This window comes from Neopsephotus bourkii, unplaced genomic scaffold, assembly GCF_033783945.1.
Source record: "Neopsephotus bourkii isolate Nb327-2 ecotype Australia unplaced genomic scaffold, CSIRO-AGI_Nbou_v1 NB_659, whole genome shotgun sequence".
Classification (NCBI taxonomy): Eukaryota; Metazoa; Chordata; class Aves; order Psittaciformes; family Psittacidae; genus Neopsephotus; species Neopsephotus bourkii.
Genome location: NW_026901158.1, coordinates 929,079 through 949,483, shown reverse-complemented (window position 1 = coordinate 949,483; position 20,405 = coordinate 929,079). Strand labels below are relative to the sequence as shown.

The 20,405-nt window shown below is 55.1% G+C and overlaps 1 protein-coding gene across 2 annotated transcripts in view; it reads right to left on the bottom strand.

Annotated features, from left to right (window-relative positions):
• The window catches only part of OLFM1 (olfactomedin 1), a 29,709-nt gene extending 12,224 nt beyond the window's left edge, over positions 1-17,485 (bottom strand). The window contains exons 1-3 of one of the 2 annotated variants that reach the window (XM_061352393.1): positions 16,948-17,485; positions 5,860-6,009; positions 494-649 (exon numbers count right to left, since the gene is read on the bottom strand). In XM_061352393.1, coding sequence (XP_061208377.1) covers positions 494-649; positions 5,860-6,009; positions 16,948-17,013 — 372 coding nt within the window. In that variant the 5' untranslated portion in view covers positions 17,014-17,485. Of the gene's footprint in view, positions 1-493; positions 650-5,859; positions 6,010-7,774; positions 8,218-16,947 lie in introns of those variants that run through there. The other variant, XM_061352392.1, reaches the window with a different exon arrangement.
• Between the last annotated feature and the right edge of the window lie 2,920 nt (positions 17,486-20,405).

The window sequence follows — 20,405 nt, the reverse complement described above, 5'->3', positions numbered from 1 at the left end:
TTGCCCCACTGCTACAACCGCTCCTTGGAGGGAGGTGATTCAGTGACAGCCCATTGAGGTTTGTCAGAAATGGAAAAGGAACCCCAGGTCCTGGCTCTTCCCAAGGAATGGGTCCTGGACATGGCATGGAGAAGGGCTCTCTAGCTATAGAGGCGAACGCACCTCACTCTGACCTCCACCACCCCGGGGTCTCCCTGCAGACCCCCACTGCAGGGAGATCCTACACTGCTGATTGGGCACCCAGGTGGCTTGTAGGTCTGGAATGTACAAATGCAGGCTTTCACCCTATAGAAGAATGTACTGCAGATGATGGAGGATGTGATGCTGCAGCCTGGATCTGGCTGTGCTTCGGATGGGGGGAGCTGGATGGGTGATGATAGCCAGCACTGTGTACAACCAGACCAACAGCCACGTGAGCTGATGGGGCCACAGTCCCGTGTGCACCCACTAAATCCCTGGGACAGCTTGGGTAGCAGTTTGAAAGCAGACATACCTTAAACTGCCTTGCCAGGTGCTGCTTGTGGCTTTCTTCCACTTGCTTGAATTTTGATTCCAGTCCCCTCATCTGGTTTTCCATCTTCTCCACGTACTGTAGGTCTCTTTGAGTCCGCCTGTCCAACACCTCTATCGACTGGGACATGTTTTGCACCTGCCAAATGAGAAGGGACTCGGTTAGGTGCTTCCCCCACAGCGAGGCAGTCCCATCACATACCAATGCTGAACCCTTTTCCTACACAGCCATCAAACTAAAGAGTCATGCACCTCTGCATTATTTACCAGTCAATTAATATGACCCATGCTCTAAACATGAGCAAACTGGGTTCATAAATGTCTATCCTGCCATACTTCAGAGAATAACAATCACACGTGCAGACATGGGTTATAGTCAAGGCTAGAACGCATCCCTCATGATGGCCTCACCATCAAGTGAGGAGAGGCCCTCAGCTGAGCAGAAGCGCACCTGACTACAAGGAACACTTCTGCTGAGGTGCACATTACCATTCTTCATGCATGTAAGTGACACTGATTGCCTAAGTGCAAACTTTACTCCCAGCTACTAACACTTCATTAGCCAAACAGCCCTACTGCTTATATATACAGCATCTGCCAAACAAACCCAGCTGCAGGTGAGGGCATCCCAGAGCTGGGAAGCACTGCAGGAGCTCCTGCTCCGGGTGGTCCCACTGGAGCCTGCCCACCCGGGTGGTGCTGCCGTGTCGGCATCTTTCCTAGCTGAGCGACGCCGCATCCCTGCAGCGCCCATCTGGCCCTGCCGAAGGAATGATGCAAGAGGGTTGGCTGGGCTCATCGTGAGAAAGAGAGCTGAAGGTGTAAGGAAGGGAGGGAAACCATAGCTGGGCTGACCTGATTCTGGAGCCTGGCTGCCATCCCATTTATTAAGATATTCCCTTCTCTCATTTTTCAGCCTAAGAGAGGTAAAAGCAGCTCTGACATAGGCAGGCACCTGAGCACCTCCTAGCATTAGACAGTAGTGTAATTTAAGGTGTTTACGTCAGGGATGGCTGTGCTTGTACCATGGTTTGTACATCACAGGGTTCAACCCACGATCGCTGTCACGTTACCCACAGGAACATGACTGCAGGCACCCGTAGGGATGACGTCTGTTTGAAATGAATCAGGCACCCCAGCATGCAGCTGCATCAGGGCCTCACGTTAAAGGCACCCTGGTTCGAGTCTCTTCATCTGTGGGTGTCTGAGCAAAACCCAAACGTGAGCCAGCACCATCCCTGCGGATCTGCGCTGAGACACTTCCCATAGTGTCCGCATCCGCTCCTGTCTCCAGCCTCGCCAAAGCCAAGTGCAGGCAGGCTGGGATGGGGAAAGAACAGTGCAAGTGCAGTATTTCCTCCAGCAAATCCCACTGGGCTGCTGTGACTTACCTCAAGTGACAGAGCAAGGGGACGGCAGGACACGCGCACGCAGCCAGGTCTCGGGGGCTACTTGCTGAAACCAGCACAGGTCAAATGCCAACTTTGGTGTCTGCAGCTCTGAAGCGATCAAAATGCCCATTGCTCACGCACAACGACAAGCAAACTAGTACAGGGAGCTATTAAAAATGAATGGACAACCCCTACTGCAGAGGCCAACAGTGAGGAAACATTCTGAACAACTGCTCCGGGGCTCTAACAGTCCTCCTGAGCAAAGGTGAAGCTATTTGCAGCCTCTAAGTCCAAACACATCACTCAGAGATGAACCAGCACCCATCCTGCCTACCACCAAGGGCCTGCTCAGGGAGGTGTGAGGAGCAGGGAAGAGCAGAACAAGACCCTCTTGGTTTGAACAGGAAAAGCGCTCAGCCCTGGGGTAGATGAGCTCTGAGCAGACACGGCTGGGTGCTGAGTTACCTGGGCTGGATGGGGAGGAGCTTGAAGACCTCTCTCCACCCTGGAGCAGGAGAAGGGAAGTTTTACACAAGCGTGACTTGTCTGCAGACACTTGTATTCCGGTGATCCAGCCTATCCTGCTGTTAGCCAAGCTGCGTCTACACAGCAGAACTGGTCCGATGGAATAGGAATGACTCACAGGGATTATACAAGATTGATCTCATTTATTCCACTAATGCCTAACCCCAATTAAAGGGCAAATTGCAAGGAAGCAGCAAAGAGGGTTTCTGGTATCTGACCCCACAGGGGCTAAGCCAGGCCAGGGGGGGGGCTCCTTCCACTGCCTCACGGATGGTGAGGAGGCAGAGACAGACTCCACTAGGAAATGAATCAGAGTATCTCACTCAGGTTTCTGCTCTGAATCACCTCTGCAGGAGTCAGCCTCCCCTGACGGTAGAGGAAAACAGCATCCTCACATGTCTCCAAACAGAGGCACCTAAAATAGGCTGCTGTGCTATTTCGGGTGTGTTTTCCAATTCCAGACTCTCACTCTTTGTTGCCCATATTATTTTCAACCAGGCAGGACCCTGGCCAGACTTACACACGGTCGGTCTCCACCATTCCTGATCCCTGACAGCAACATGGGCTTCATCAGCTGAAGATCTACTTGTTTTCCTTCATTAGACATTCTGCTCTCGATCCAGCAAAGTACTTTGGCACGTTATTAGATCTCAGTAAGGCTGTTGGAGCTTAAACTTACACGTACAAAGTGCTCTAACGAGCTGAGACCCAGTGATACGGGCTCTCAGATTCCCTCAGCTTCAGCCATTAACTGCTATCCTCAAACATCAGCTAAAACGCTTTCTTGCCTCTGTTGGTGGAGCACACACGCAAATGAAACCTCATTTTCCATCAGGCTAATGTGAAAGAGATACCTGTGATTGTCTCAGGGAAAAGAGGTAATTTTAGCATTTGAAACAGAAAACCAATACAAATGAAGCTTCCAGCACTGTTCTGCTCATGTTGTTTGTCACTGAGTTGTTTCAGGATTAAACCAGCCTAACAGAGGGGCACTACTGGCCTGATGATCCTAGTGAGGTTTATATTGTCAAAGCCACGGTTTAAACCCTGCTCAAGCTTCCCTGTGGATCAGCCTTTCATGCCAGCTCAGAAAGGGCTGTTCTAAGCCCATCTTTGCGGTTTGAATTGGGATCAATCTTTAGCTTTGAGTAGCTGGCCAAACTGGTGGAGCAATAGCACAAAGCATCTTGAAGGAGTTTTCATGGTCTATGTGAAGGATTAGCAGAGATGGGCTCAGCCGATGGACCAGAACATGGAAAGTTCCTCTTACAAGCTCTGTAGAAAGCAAAGTGAAGGCTAAGAAGAGATGTTGTTGTCCTCCCTGTGCACACCTCGGAGTTAATACCAAAGGAACAAAAAGAACTGTTTAATCTGGAAATCAGTGCTGGCAAAGAACAAGAATTGGCAGGAAACCAGAACTGGGTTAACCATCAGAGGAGGAAGTCCTCCCAGACAGCAGAGCCCCCAGAATTGTATGAAAATCTGTTTGAAGGTAAAACATAATCTGTTTATGAACAGGATTTGGATGATGCCTTGGTTTGGATGCAGGCCAGGATCTGGACTCAGCACCTGGCACATGCCAGGGTGGAAGGGCTCCGTGCACTCCAGCCAAAGATGAGCTCAGGCTCCTCGGTGTCAGAACACAGGTTGTGAGTGGTGAGCGGACCTGGCTCACCTCACCTCGCTCAACGCCTGCTCTTTAACCCAACGGGGTGCCCAGGATTCACTTGCAAGCAGCAGGAGCTGCAGGTTCTATGCATGTCCCTGTGCCCAAGTGTTGAGGTTAGATGGGGTCTTAGCAGTGCTGAGCCTCAAAGTACATTCAGTGGCTGAAGCCTCTGTGCAGAGGGCTGCACTGAAGATACTGTAATTGGTCTGTGTATGCACAGATACACACAGACACACAACGCCTTATTATTTCCACAGGTCTCTCCTTTGGAAATCAAACCCAGTTACCTCTCTGACACATTCTGCTCCTTCATCTGCTGGAGGAGGGGAATCAGGAGATGCGAGTTTTCCCACCTCAAAGCTAGAGTTAAGATGTCAGAGGAGGGAAGGAGTTTTCAGGTCTGAAATCCTTCCTGGGAAGCTGGAAGCTCTTCTCTGCAGTTGCATTTTCCTACAGGGATTATCATTTCAGCCTCCATCAAGATCAGATGTCTGGCACTAAGAGCCTAGGCTTTATTTTGGGGTTTTCATATAGGTTAGCGTAGGAGTGAGATGCAGACAGATTAGCAAGCAGGTACCATACCCCCGGAACACATGCCTTGGAATATACTGCTCCTCCCTCACTTTATTCATTGGCAGGCAGAGAGCTGCAGAAGGGAAAAATCCCGGAGCACTTACGCCCTCCACATGGGAGCTGATGTTATCCCAGGTCTCACAGACCCATTAGCTGAGGTCATTGGGTCAAACCTTGCTCGTTTAATGCATACGAGTGGTTCTGGGAATGCAAGGGCTCTCAGATGCCCGTGTCAGCCGCTAATACAACACGCGCTGCCTCTTAAATGTGCTGCTGGACCGGACCGGCTGCTGCTATTGCTTAGAGAAAGAAAAGCTGGGAGTGGGATTATTTTTAGAAGCCTCTGACATACCAAAGAAGTCATTTAGGGCTAAATGCTTCCTGCCTGCCTTTATTGTCCTCATCGCGCAGGAAAACCAGTTAAGGGTAGGTTTAATATTGTTCTGAGTGACTAATACAGCAACTTCCCAAAAGCAGGAGGATAAAGATGGCTTTGTCATGCACAGCACATGCCAACATAGCGTTAGGGCATGAGGGATGATTAAATATCCAGCACAGGAGGCCACTTATATTTTAAAGAGAAGAGCATTTCACATGAAACAGCATTTCTGCAACGAAATCCATTATCTGGAAAATTTCTTGTTATTGGGAACGTTTCCTTAATGAGATTCTTTGATCTCTCTGGACAGCAGACCATTAAAAACTAATCAAGTGGATGTCAGCATCAGGGAGAACCCCACTAACTGTCATTTCTGTGCTGTTTGATGGTGACAGCTTGTACTGTTTTATTCGACCTTTTTAATATCAGCTTGGCCAGGAATGCATGGGCTTTGGGGTTTTAATTCGAGCTTCTCTCATCCTGTTGAAGCTGAGCCTCTGAAACTGCTGGTGTTAACATAATGGGGGGAAATGAGTAAATTATAGCTTTCTTTAAGCGATACGGTTCAATATTGTGGCTTTGATCTCAGCAGCTTTCACTTGACTTTAGGCCACGCTCCCTTTGCCTCTGTGCCTCAGAAACACTTAGAGATTCATCCTCCCAACTGCAGCTGATGATTCCCCACTACACACATGGCGCGGGATCCAGCGCTCCATCTTCCCTGGAAAGCAAGGCTCAGCCCAACTCCCTCAGGTTTTTACCCCCAGCATCACCCCATCCATCCACCTTTCCCAGAAGGGCTCAACCATTACCTTTTCTAATAGTTGTCTCAGCTGCTTTGTCCTGGCATCGCGCGAGCACATCGTCTGTTGAGGTGCCACCACTGTGCATATACACCGTCCCTCGCTATCCTGGGCAGAGCTGTAGACCTGCCAGCTTTCCTCTGGGTTGGTAGGCAGCACCTAATGGACACAGGGAAAGATGGTGAAGTTAATGGGGGGAGGCCTGGCAGGGGTGCAGGAGGTGAAGGGGGGCTGAGTGGAGGAAGCAGAGGGGATGTGGCTGACCCCGGAGCTGTGCTGGGTGTGGAGGGAGGCTCCTCCGAGGGCCCAGCTGGCAAAATTCACTTGTAATGCAAAAATATGGATTGGGGACAAATGAAAGGAGAGCAGGAGCTGGAGCAAGGAGGCAACGCAGGGGAAGAAGCGTGGACATGAGAGAAACCACAAAGCAGCGAGGGCTGTAGTGTCCTGAAGGGCACTGAGCACATCAGGATGGGGAACTGCTGCCTGGTTGCTGGTACAAAGCACTTGACTTCTCCTTGACACTGTGGAAAGGATGTGCCTGAGCTACCAGGGAGGATCCAGCAGTGTCCGGGCTGAGCAGGGATCAATGAGCTGCTGCAGAGCTCTCCTGGATCCAGCAGCAGGACAATCAGCTCTCCTCAGTAAATGGACACCAGGAGTTACGTTTCCCCCTCCTCTGGCAGACCCTCCTGGGATGGGGACGGTCACCAGACAACCACATCCCTGCGAATGCTCTGCGGTCAGGACATGATGCAGTCGGGGAGCCCAGCCCTGAACACGTTCCCCAGCTCCCTTAGTGCTCCCTGTGCTGGTCTTCACTCTCCTTTGGTCTCACAGTGCTTGGCAAAACACGTTCTTTAACCACAATTCAACCTCCGATCACCGTGGGGGTACCACCGTGCTGCCAACCAGCAGGGGAAAAGCTCCTTCTGCTATTTCCATATATTACAAATCACCTTGCAAATAACACAATGGTCAGGGCTGGAAGGGACCTAAAAGACCATCTAGCAATGAAACACCCATGTTGTCAGATGTGCACTAAGAGAGACAGCGACGCAGGCAGAGAATTTGATTTTCCAGCTAAAACAACCGCAAAGGAAAAACCATAATAAATGGGTCTCATAATCCCTGGTAACATGGAAAAAAACCAAACCCCGGTTCATTCACAACCAGCAGAACCGCTACCTGAAACACCTGACACAGCAGAGCTGTAATTCCTCCGCTCTTTCAGGAGGCACAAGCATGCAGCCTGGAGGCGGAAGGTGCCCGTTTTTCCCTGCTAAGGGAGACACAAGGATTGTTTCCTCAGCCGTTCCCAAAGTGCCGAGACCAGGCACGGCACCAGCGCTCCAGCAGCACAGGGACAGGGAACAGACGGCACGACCGGAACACACCGAAACCCCGCCGCTGCCTTTCCCACGCTGTGACCGGCTCCGGTGACGGGCGGGGACGCGGAGGGGACCCGGGAGACCCGCACCCGTTGTGCCCGGCGGCTGCAAAGCGGCCACGAAGGAAACTTCGCAACCCTTTGGCTGAAGGCTCCGGATCGCCCCAGCCCCGCGCTAGGGACGGCTAAACCCGAGAAGAGGAGCTCCCCCTCTGCACCCCAGCTCCCCATCACCCCGAGGGGCGCTGCCTCGCCCCGGGACGCTGCTCTCTGCAGCCGGAGGGGTCCTGCGGGGTCTGGAGAGGGGCGGCTGGGAGATCCCGGGAGTGCGGGGGGGCACCGGGGCAAGGAGGGATTTGATCCCGAGGAATAGAGCGGCGGAGCGCAGCCGCTCCAGGAAACAGGGATGCTCCGGGAGGCAGGGATGCTCCAGGAGGCAGGGATGCTCCGGGAGGCAGGGACGCTCCGGGAGGTAGGGACGCTCCGGGAGGCAGGGACGCTCCGGGCAGCCCCCCCGCCGCGCCCCGCACTTACTCCCGTGCTGCGGTCCAAGGTGCCGCCCGTGGCCGCCGTGAGTTTGGTGGTGTTGAGCCCCACGAGGGAGGGCAGCGTCTGCGACATCCAGTTGGTGATCATGGCCATGGTGCTGAGGACGACTCCAATCTTGAGTAAAGGCACAGACATGTCTGCGGGGGGGGGCGCCAGGCACCCTTCATTCTGCACCGGCGCCGGGCTCCATGCCGCTGGGGACGGGCTGCGCCACCCGCCCGGCCACCGCCGCCGCTCGCCGCCGGCCCATCCTCCGCCGCCGCCCCGCCGCGGCGCTGCCCGGCGCTGGCGATGGTGCTGCCGGTGCCGCTGCCGGTGCCGCTGCTCCTGCCGGGGCCGCCTCCCTGCGCCCGCCGCCACCGGGCGCGCCCCAGCCGGAGCGGAGCGAGCGGCTGCAGGAGGCGGGACGGGGATGGGAGGGGACCGGGAGAGAGGGAGGAGCGGCGGGGGGGGGGCGTGAGCGCCGCGGAGCGCGCAGGCAGCGGGAGCGACTGCGGATGGGGGGGGGGGGGGGGAAGGAATTGGGGAGGGAAAGGGGGGGGATCTGGGGAGGGAAGGAAATTTTTCTTGGGGGAGAGGAGAAAAGAGGTGGGGAGGGGGAAGGACCTGCGGGGAAAGGAGGAAAGGTTCGGGGAGGGGAGAGGGGAAAGGGGAAAGGCCGGTGTGTGCTGGGGAAGGTGTGGGGAGAGCGGGGACCGGGAGGCGGCGGCGGAGACTTGGGAGCGGGAGAAGGGCGCGGGCGGGGCGCAGGCGGCGGCGGCTCCCCCGCTGCGGTTCGGCCCCGCTGCGGTGCGGCCCTGCCGCGCCCCCTGCTGGCTCCCGAGCGCGGTGCGGGACCGGCACCGGGAGCGGTCTCAGTCTCAGGGACTGCGCCTGTACCGGAGCCGCATCTCCTCCACGGGACGAAAGGGAGATGAAGGCAGCGAGGGCGGAGGGAGCAGCACTCCCTGCTGTAGCGCACGCAGCGACTGCACCGGTCCCGCACAAACCCATAAGGCGTGGGACCCAAGGGGTCCCCCCGGCCCGTCAGAGCATCCCCCCACATCCCCTCAGCACAGTCTGCAAACAGCCCTCTATCAGCACACAGGGTCCAACACACTTGAGCTGAATCAAATCATCCTGCCCACTTCTGTCCCTTTCCCAGCAGCCAGGGCTGCACGGGCAGGAGAGCTGGGGCAGTGTCAGACACTGCCAGGACATCCTACCCCAGAGCAGCAGGAAAACTCTTGGCTTTGGGGCCCACAACACAAGAGGGACGTGGAGCAACCTGGTCTAGCAGAAGGCATCCCTGCCCATGGTAGGGGTTGGAACTAGATGAGCTTTACAGTCCCTCCCAACCCAAACCTGTCTGGTGTGGCTGTGGGGCAAACTCTGCTGAGGAACCCCACTGCAAACAGCGTACACCCCATCTGTACAGGCCTGGGAGATAGTCTGCAGTGAGCTGGAGCGAACACAAGTCAGGTTTCCTGAAGGCATTTGCAGAACTGTCCTGGTGACCTCAGAACCAAAGTCTCTGAGGAACTGATCTGCAGTTCCCTGCACAACCTTCCCTAACGGAACCTTTAAACACCCTTTGAAAAGCCAGTGATGAAACCAATGCCCTGGCCCTCTCCAGAGGATGGAAGCGACACCCCTTGCTCCACTGGTACAGCACCAGTCTCAGGGTGCTGGAGCAGCCACCACAGCCCTGCTCCAGGACACCCTGTGCACCAGCCCCAGCCTGGCCAGCCCATGGGAGCCACCACATTCCCACTGGTCTCTGACCAGCCCAGACACAAACCTGCCGCCTCCAGAGCTGCTCTGTCGATGCCACAGCTCCTTAGGGCTGTGGCTCCTGCTGGGAGCTGAGGGAATGCCCAGTCCTCGACCCGCAGGCACTTCCTTGCCATGGAGCATCCAGGCCAGTGTATGGCGCAGGTCCCTGCAGGGAAGCAGGAAGCCGTGCCCTGAAATGCCATCGCTGCTGAGCTGCCTTGTCCCACCTGAGCAGGACCTTGTCACCGACTGGGGACCAGCCCAGTGCCCAGCACTGCTGCACTGGGCAGAGGCAACAGGGACCAGTGAGAGCCAAGTGGGGCTGTTCCTCCAGAGCGCTGGGGAGATGCTGCAGAGCATGAAATGAAAATGCAGTGAGCAAGTCCACCAGGTGGAGAGAAAGAGATGCAGTGGAATATGAGTGCTGGCACTAGGTCAGATCAGTAAGAAACCACCCCTGCCTCGCTTGGGGCTCCTAAACTACTTCCAGCTTCACCCAGCCCAGGAATCAAGTGTCCTTTCCACATCAAAACCACTGCCAGGTCATGCCCAAGGAGGTCAGCACCAAGGAGGTGTTTCAGGCTGTGGCTGTAGGATGAGGCTCATCAGGGAAAAGCCTCAGGTGGCTTCTATCTATGAGAATAAATCTCAGCTGCCCATTCTGTTCTCATTCAGCCCCTTTTGCTCTCACAGGTGCTTGCACTGTGGCACCCGAGAGCCTGATTGCTGCTGTGATTTCACACCCCACTCAAGTGCTGCACTTAAATCACCTTAATGTTCATTCTGAAACGCAGTTTGTAAGTAAAGTTTATCCCTTATATTTATCTATTCCAAACACATACAAAGGGAATTAGACCTTCAGATACTTTACTATTTAAAATGGTATTCACTGGGGTAAGAAGCACTCCTTTGCCTTGCTCTGGGTTCCACCTGCATTAAAAGACAACTTATTTCCTTCCAGTGCACGCAGGTAATTTCACTCTTATGCCCTTCAAATGCTTTGTTATGATTAAAGCTTCTTCAGACAGGCACAGCAAGGCACAGAGAGAGGAGCAGCAGCCATAGGGCATGGGCATCAAGCAGGAAAAGGCCAATTACCTTGGTCATGTCAGAGCCTGCTGCAGGTGATGTGCAGACACGGAAACCTCTTCCCTACCCGAGTGACTTCCCTGGTTTCGGGAGCCCAGCATGGCAACGAAACAAACACAGCCAGCAAAATACAGTAAGGGCATGAACTCCATGCAGAAAACCTGGCACTGCCTTTACTCAAGCTTTAGTGAATGAGAAGAAAGGCTCCTGAAATCAAGGAGACTCAGGTGACTCTTTTCAACATGATGGCATCCACCGATGGGCCTTTCAGAGCAAAGCAGGACCTGACCTTTAAAGAGCACCTGGCTGTTGTAATGCCTGCACAAAGCTCTGGTACCAGCTCTGCTGAGCCGGTTGAGCCCCACTTCCTCTTCCTCACTTTGGGGTTTCTGCATGAGATGTTGCTTTAACACCCCCATGTTGTCACCGAGCTTTTCTTGTCCCAATGGGCTCCCTGCAGCCGCCCTCCCTACAGGAGCAGGTCCCCAGCAAAGGATGGGCTGCGACGGGCAAAGCCCCTGTGCTTGTGTTGTGAGCAGAGAAAGGGGAGCGGTGATGGATACAGCCCTTCCGCAATAGCTGCCCACAGTGGCAATACCATCACGGCTGGAGGTGACGGTGCCAAACGTGGCCGAACTCCTGCCTAAAGGAGCCCCTCGAGGGTCAGGGCTTGCAGACAGGGCCCGCTCCTGTGTGTGCGTGTGCAGGACACGCCGGTCGCTGTCTCCCTCTCCTGGCTGGTTCAGAGAAGAGGTGCGGAAGCTCCCGCTGCTCCCAAGCTTTTGTGGGGACGGGATCCACGGACCCCCGCGAGAGGATTCCTGTTGGCTGCGCGGTGGGAGGCAGGGACCTGCTTCAGAACACGTACACCCGTGTTGTAACAGCCTCAGCTCCCGCTGCCGCCCCAGGCTGCTCAGTGAATGCTGGAGGCATCTCAGCTCACACCCATCTCCAGCCAGGAGGATGTGTGCAGCTGAGAGCCAACCGAGGCACCTTCCCCGGGCCAGCAGCTCCTGTCCCGGCAGCACAGAGCTCCATCATGCAGCAGGACACACAGCCCTGCCCTAGGGTTGCTGTGCTGCGGGGCACGGCCCATACTCCAGCTCTTTCCACCTCCTCTCTGCGCTGGAGACCCGTGAGAGGCTGCAGGAAAGGTCTGTCCTGTCCGGAAGGACCCTGCTGTGTAACTTCAGGGATCTCCTTAGATACTTGGACCAAGCGACTTGTCTGCAAAGCTCCCTCCTGATGCTGATGGAGATGCTCTGAACCAGCCTCTGGAGGACTCTCTGCCTCCACTGACTCTTCACATCCTTCCTGGCGTCTCAAATGATGCTGTGCTGCCAGGCTCCCTGTTACAAAGGAGCATGGGCTGCATGAAGCAGGGGAGCTGCAGGGTGGAAGGACCTCAAATCCCTCCCCACCAGGCCATGGGGAACAGGAGGGCTGGGAACAGCAGTGAGCACAAGAGACGCTCACCCTGGCAGGCAGCATGGGCAACCTCATCCTCACTAAGGAACATACACTTTGTACCCCATCACCTTTGGAGCATGGCACATTCTGCTGCTGTGGGGCTCCTGTCCCTCAGCAGGTCCCAACTGCCACACGATGAATGACACCAGGTTTCCCTGAGTTTGGGTTTGATTTCCAAAAGTCCTTCTTTTTCCCTGTCATTGCCTGTGCTGTCATCACTCACACAGCCTCAGTCCTGGAGCTGGACCCCATCACTTCAGCACTGTCCTAACTCAGAGCAAGCCCTTCCCCTGTCATGGGGAGGGGGTGGAAGCACAGGCAGAGGAAGTGAAGGAAGGAAATAAAAGGACAATTAAAGACCCCAAAGTGCTTTGGAAACAGTGACCAGGATGCTGCAGATCACTGCCAGCTCCCGGTGGGATGCGGTGTGAAACTGCCTGTGCCTGGTGCTGCACCTTTTGGGATCAGGCAGCCCAAAGTGCTCCAGAAAGTTAAGCCCAGCTACAGACACTGGGACTATTCCTCTGCAGCAAACCCTGTGCAAGCTTCCCTTTCGCTCTCTGCATGGTGAGCAGAAACTGCAGCAGAAAGAACACGATCTTTGTGTTTCACTGGACACAACAACCCCCTTTGCAGGTCTTCCCTTTGCTAAGCCTGTGTTTAACTAAAGCTGCTCCTGACATTAAACCCGGGATCTAACAGCGAGTGCCAGCAGTATCAGAGCCTGGGGGCTGGAGCAGAGCCCGTTACAGGCAGCGCAGGTTTCCTGCCCTTGGATGCTTTGCTTAGGGATGATGATGTTTTGGGTTCATTCCCCTGGGTCAGTCGTTCACCTCCAGTCCCAGAGTGCCTTTAGACCAAAATCCTGCTCTGAGCATTGCTTGAGAAACACAGCAGCACCCCCAGCACAGGGCTGACCGTGCTACTGCCCCACCGCTACCTTCCCAGGAGACCTTTGGTGTTTTGGATGGGTTTGGATGCTGCTTCCCAACTCGGAGCCAAGGCCTGGGTCCTGAACAGGGAGAACCCTTCCCAGGGCCAACCCCCAGGACAAACCAGTGCGGGCTCAGCTCTGGGAGGGCAGCCACAAGCAGTAGTGACAGCCCTCAAAAGAAGCAGAGCCGGGATTTTTAGGTGCTCTTCCCGCACAGCTGGGGTTTGCTGATGCTCAGACACGTCTCAGACCGTGCCTCAGTTTCCCCAAGTGCATTTCCCCTCCTGGGGGACTGACTCAACCTCTCCGGTACCCCCCTGCCCATGCGCCCATGCACATCTCCCAGAGAGCATGGCCAAGGTAACACAGGCAACAAACCCCACAGAGATGCTCTCTGGCTGTCCCTGTCCCTGCCTGGTCCCCTTTTGTTCACAGCTTCATCACAACAGAGCAAAGCCAACACTTAGAACTCGTAACTCAAGAATTAGCTCCTTCTGCTCTCAACACAGTCTACAGCCTTTGTCTAACTCACTCAGATAGTAATTAGTTTTGTATTACTTTACGTAGTGATGCTAATACTGATTACAAGGACAGATAACTGGAGCAATAAATACAACCCAGGGCCGGAAATTACCTTTCTTTTTTATTGGTTAAAGCTGAAGTTAGTGAAATCAGACACAAATTGGTTTATGAGATGAGGCAGCTGCCTCCTGTTACCGGCTGCAGTTTCCCAGCTTAATCCTACTTCTTCCCATGTGCATCCCTGAGAGGTGAGGGAAGAGCCTCAGCACCAAGCTGGGCACTGGGCAGTGCCCATGGGTGGACGGGAGCCAGCACAGCAGGACACAGCAGCTTTGGGAAGGGCAGTGTGTCCCTGGCAGCTCTCATCCTTCCCATGAAAACAGCCCCAAAGGGACCTGAGGAGCTTTCAGGGAAATCAATGGCAGAATTGGCTTGTTTTCCTCCTTGCAGAAGCCCTACACGTGCACAGACTCCTGCTGCAGGAAGGGGATGCTTCCTGCCTGGCTGCAGCCATCCCCGGGGAAGTGGATGTCAGCGCCGTGAAACTTGGAGGAACACAAAGAGGTTTTCACCAGTAACAGCTCAGCAGCGAGCACGGGGCTGGACAGAGAGACAAGCAATGGCATCCTGGACCCCTCTGCCCATACTCTGCCTTTACTACAGCAGCCCAAACTCTCTGGCAGCTCTGTCCTTCTGCATGTGACAAGAGCATCCTTAGAGAGCATCGGTTGGCTCCACTCCTCCACAGCCACCACGGGACCTGCCCTGGTTCTCACTGAGAAGACAACAAGGAGAGGAAGCCTCACATTCTGCCCAGCACTGCCTGCACAGCCAGGGCAAGGGTGCTGCACCCCTAGCCAGCCACTGCACCCCAAAACCAGCCACTCAGCCCAGCCTCAGTACCTCGTTTGGGTTATGACCTGTGGGGAGCCAAAGCAAGGTGCAGAACAAGTTAGGAACCTTTGGCAGGGGATCAAGGGGCAGGCAGGGGCTTCTGCAAGGGCCTGGGATGGGGTGGGAAGGGGCTGTAGGGGCAGCTCTCCCCTTGTTTCACACAGCCAAAACTACATCCAGGCCTCAAAGCCCCCCCAGCCCTGGGGGTGAAGTCTGCACATCCCCCATGTGCTCCCATCTTCCTCCTGCCCAGGGGACCATCAGAGGATGCTGCAGCACCAATACCTTGGAGACAACTCCCCTCCCTCCATGGGAAGAGCTTTCCCAGCACCCACCTGGAAGGAGAGCCACATATTCCCACCCTCCAGCCCCATTTAACTGCCATCCCTCTCCCCATTTCTGCCTCATGTGCTGGCTTGCCAGTGTCACCACCGGGAGGGGTAGCAATAGCTTCTGCATCATCAGGGAAAGCTGCCTAAACCAGCAACCTCTCTCCCTCCTCCCCTGGCACAGGATCTCTGTAGGGGATGGGAGAGACTCCACACATGTGATAGAGATGTGAATCCAGCGTGAATGAAACGTGAAGACACCGAGCTGGGCGGTGCCTGGGCTGAAAGGCGTATGTGGGGATTGCATCTGGCAGCTGTGCTTACAGGAACGAGATGCTCAAACTCTGAACGGGCTCTGCAGTGCCGAGCGAGTCAGCAGGCAAGGAGAGCTCTGCATGGCCAGCATGGGGCCTGGCAGGACTCGGTACCTGCAGGCAGCAAAGCTCCATTGGACACTGCAAACCAGTCAGTAGCCCTTGGAAAGGCCGCTCGGCAGAGGCAGGGCTTTAGCAGGGGCTTCCCACTGCCTGGGATGGGCTGGGGGTCACCACTGAAGCCACGCACAGTGCTCAAACCCACCCCCATTTAAAGTTGGTCAGAAAGTTGGAGTGCTGCATCCACAAAACATAAGCAGGCAAAGGAAGCAGCAGCCGGGCACCACAGCATCCTTGGCACAGGAGGTGATAACTGTGCCCTTGGAAAACCCACCAATGCAGAGCGATGGGGCCATCACAGCTGATGAGAGATGTGCAGCCCCTGGGGTGCGGGTACCAACCTCCCTGCTCCCCAGGCCCTCTGTGCACCCCGGGGCTGGACAGAGGGGAAGCTGATGGGGCTGGGGGACAAGGGCCAGCCCCACAAGTGCTCGGCCACGCTGCTGCCATGGCCCGTGCTGGGAGCCCCGGTTTGGGGTCCCTGGTCCATGCTGGTGGCCGCTGGGTGCTTTGTCCATCGCGGCGCATGCGCACGGCCAGCGCATCCTCCCGCACACAATGGGCTTCTCCTGCGCGCTCACTTGCGGCTCTGGATCCTTCCCACCCCTCCTCATCCACACGGCTCTTGCATTCCTCTGCTTTCCCCCCATCAAATGACAACCTTCCCATCCCTTCTCTCCATGCAATTAAAGCAGCTCTGTACTTTCAGCCGTTTCTTCCTGGGGGCGGCTGAAATACTCTGAGGGTGCAAAGCCAAAAGGCTTCAGCTGCTGAAACTTCAGCACTAGGGCAGTGACAGGAGAGAGCATTGTCAGCAGGAGAAAGGGAAAAATAATCTACATAAAGCATCCAGGATGAGAGCCCAGCTGCTAATTGCTCCTACACTAAGAAGCCTCCATTCCCCTCCTATTTATAGCTTCTTTTTCTTTCTTTCTTGCTTCCAGGCAGCATCACAATTAACCCCACAATCTAGAGCATCCTCTTGCAATTACTTTTCTTCCTTGCCTCAGTGACTGGGGAAAAAAAAGCCACCAAAGACAAGCTCCCTGCCTGCCTCCCCCCAGTGATCTTAAAGAAGTCAAATAGAGTTTTATTTCCACTTGCAAGCGATGGCTTTCGTGTCACACCTTTCCCCCTCCTCAGCCTCACTCCTCACTCAATGCAGGGGCTGGGACAGCAAAGGCAAGCATCAAAATCCAGTAATAAAAAGGCGGAGGGGGCAGAGGGAGATGAATAAGATGCTCCTTTCTCCCACCAGCCTGTCACCAATGGAACATCAAGGGACATTTAAATGTCACCTAAACCCAGCAAAGCGACCCCCACATGAGGAGCTGGGGTGGACGAGGGGGCAGGAGGAGCCATCACCGTGCACTCAGGGCTGGTCCCTGCGGGGACCCGGGACAGGCAGCCCCGAACTCTGCCGAGCCCGGTGGCGGGAGGGGGGGGCTGCAACTTTCCCTTCAAGTGGGGCAGCAGATGGGGAGCCCCCCACCCCGGGGTGCCCCAACACCCCCCGGGGCCGCCCCTTCCTCCTCCCTGCGGCTCGGGGTCCGGTGTCCTGACCCCCCCATCCCGCTGCCCCCATCCAGCCCGGGTCTGAGCAAAGTGGGGTGCAGGGGGGCTGGTCCTCACCCCAGTTTTCTTTTGTGCTGTCGAGGTTTAATAGAAAATGGCGTTGGGGAGAATAGGGAGGGAAGGGGGAAGGGTGGGAAAAGCAAGAGAGAGACCTACTTGGGTGAGTTCGGTGCCCATGAGGATGAGGAGGCAGAGGGTCAGGAGCTTGCTTGCCGGTTGCATGGCGCGCACCCCGTCCTAGGCAGCTCGCATGCAGATCAGCGCCGGCGAGCCCGAGCCGCCTCCCGCCGGCAGCGGGGCTTGCTTCCCACCGGGAAAAACACGGGGGGGAAAAGGCAACAAAGCGCAATGAAACCCAGAGCCCGGCCGGTTTTCAGGCGGCTCTCAGCACCCCCAGGAAGCAGCGCAAGGAATCGGCTCAGCAGAGCCTGCACTTTGCATATTTATTGGGATCCCGGTTCGCTGCTCTCGGCGCTGGCTCCCGGCTGGAATGATGATTTGTTTGTTTCTCAATGGCTCCCCTGATTGAAAACCATTCGCGAGGAGAAAGGCGGCGGAGCACGAGGCGATAATCGCGGCTATCGCCAAAAGTTTGCCTGGAAAAGGGGGGTGATGGGGAGAGGACAGGGATTTAAAAAAATAAAGGAATTGGTAGGGCTGGCTGCGAGCAGGGGCTGGCCGGGGAACAGGATGTGACATCAACTGAGGCGGGGGAAATTTAACTAACCACGGCTGAGGGAGAGGGGGAAAACCAGCCCCGGCAGCGGGAGGATGCTGCGGAGACCCCATCCCACCCCGGGCCCATGGACCCGCGGAGCATCCCCCGCTCTCCGCGGTGCCCAGGGGCAGGGGGTGCAGAAGGACCCCGTCACCCCCCAAAGCACCAACTCCCCGAGCCTTCGCAGACCCTCCCCGCAGAGGGCTCCGAGCAGCCCCCGCTGTAACGCTCAGCCCTCAATTAACGGAAGGCAGTGACAGCCCTTAATTAAATCATCTAATTAAAGGTGAGCACCCCCTCGCTCTGCAGGACCCTCCCTTGCACCCACTCCCAGCGCTCTGTAAAAGGTCCGGCTGGTGCAGGGGGCTGCAGGCAGAGCCCACCCGTACTGTGGCTGTGACACCCCGGACGTCCATGGGGATCCTTTACCCCCATTTCTCTCTTCCACACATTCCAGTACTTCCCAAAGCAGGGTTTTCCCAGGACCTCACAAATAGTGGGAAGTCTCGGGATGTGACAATGCAGGTGAATAGCATCATCCCTCTTTTCCAGAGGTGAGACATGTGATGCAGATCTTCTCTTAATATTATTGAATGATTTAGTAGAAATCACTTGCCACAGGCCCACCATTAGCAGGGGCCCCACAAGAGGATTTCCCCCCTTGGTTGTTCATTGCAAAGGGTTTCTTCTGGAGTCCTCTGGTACCAGTTATTCCCAGTGTGAAGATGGGGTCTTTGCCTTTCCCAGTCCCAGCATCACAGCTTGCAGCATTCAGCAGAAAGCAGGAAATCTGCAGCTCGGTGCCTGAGGCTCAGTGGGGACAAACAGCTGAGAACAAACTGGATAAAGACTTCTGGATGCTGCCATCAGCAAACGTCCAAGGGGAGGTTGTTCCGGACCTCCTGAGAGTGAGTTTAGCAGCATCCTGCAGCTTCAGGCAGCTCTTCTCTAGGGAAGGCATCAACACATCAGTTCAATGAGAGCTCAGACAGAGGCGGTTCTGAGAGCAGCCATGGGAAAACTGCGTCTCTGACCACCCCATATAGAGCTCTCTTTAATATACTTCCCTCAGCACCTCCCTTTAAGGTCAATGCTTTATAGCCCATAAAAGCTGAGGACCTTTAAAAAGCATTAAGCTCCCCTTGACTTTATCAAGAGCAGTGCGATGAGGCCAAAAGCATCCATTGTGTGACAGGGTTTGAACATACACTCCCCTGATGCCTTAGGTGTTTTAGTTAGCTTTTTATTTTTACCACAGGCATCACCCAGCCCTGGCAGGGATCAGAGAGGGACAAAAGATTCCCTCAAACCAAGGGAAGGAGGGAGGATGAGTGACTTGCATGTGGCTGCGTTTCCCAGTGCCTTCAAAACCCTCCTGAGCAGGTTCCCATTAACCCTGTGAAACATGGTTGATGCAGGTCAGGATGCTTCATGCGAGGGCCCAGGCACGTCTGGAGCTCACGGGGCTTGAAATAGAATCATTTATATTAGAAAATACCTTTAAGATCATCAAGCCTGACCGCTAACACTGCCAAGACCATCACTGAGATTCGAGAGGTGCAGAACTGCAATGAGAGCTTCTTTCACACCGAGATTTTCAAGGATGAGATGAGCTTCACCTTAAGGTGCTGGGACCATGGAGGGTGGCTCCAGCTTGGGTGTCCTAGACCTCAAAACAGAAAAGCCCCTCCTTTGATTTGATTTCCACAGAGGTACGAGATAAGGCTCTGAAACAGCACCTCTTCCAGGTCAGCAACAGCACATCCCAAAGGGGAATCACTTTTCTCCCCACTTTGCTTTTATACACATCTGGCTCCATTGGCCTCATGGCAATAGTCACGGCTTTCACCTGGGTAAATGGCAAAAGCATCAGCTGTGCAATTTGTTCTCATTTATTCCCCTTTTGAAACCTTTATAATTAATATCAAGACCCTTGTTATTGAACTTGGGCTCCAGAGTGTGGAGCCCTGTAGAGTCCTTCCTCCGGGAAAGAAGCCTGCAGAGCTCCATTTCCAGGATGCAAACTCACAGAAACCCAGAGAAATAAAAGGGAAAACACCACCCAGTGTGACACAGCAGAACCTGGGAACACAACCTGGATCTTTGCATTCCCACAGTGTCTTATGCAGGCCTTGGAAAACACCTCCACAAGCTTGGAAAGGGTTCAAGGGCTGGAGAACCTGCCCATGGAGAGCAGCTAAAGAGGATCCAGCTCTTGCACCAGTGAAAGGGATGGGCTGGAGGAGGCTGCTCGGGGAAGGTTTCTGCACAGGAAGTATCTTTTATCTCATTAGAAGAAATCGAAGCAGGAGTCCATGGTTTGGAGTAGAAATAGGACCTGGTTATTCCCTCAGGGGAAGATAATCAGACTGTGAAATAGCTCAGCTGAAGGCACAGTGCCCTCTGCATTGCTTGGCATAGTTAAATCAGAGCCAAGAGCCTTTCCGGAAGATGCATCCTGACTCCTCCAGAAATTACAGGCAAGATGCCTTCAATGAAGCTCTGCTGTGTGGTGCAGGAGAGGGGGTCAAAACACTTCTGGTTTCTTGATTGACAAGACATGAATTAGGCCAGAGCTCTGCTCTCCAGAGCAGCCCCTTGCTGGGATGCAGGTGCAGGGCTGCCTTCAGTGCATGAGCATCGCAGAGGCAGGGTATGGCAGGGGACATCAAGGGATGGCAGGCGATGTTTGGGACCCCCTTCCTCTGTGCTGAGAACTGGAGGCATCCACAGAGCAGTGACATGGGCAGCTGGGTGCTGCTGTGCACTGGGGAGATGGGCACGTGGTTCCCTCTTTAGGTCTCGGCTGAGGATGCTGATGCTCCCCTGGCAGCCAGCGCGCTCCTGCCGGATCCTGCTTCCCCCAGGATGGGCTTTGGATGATTCAGTACATTCA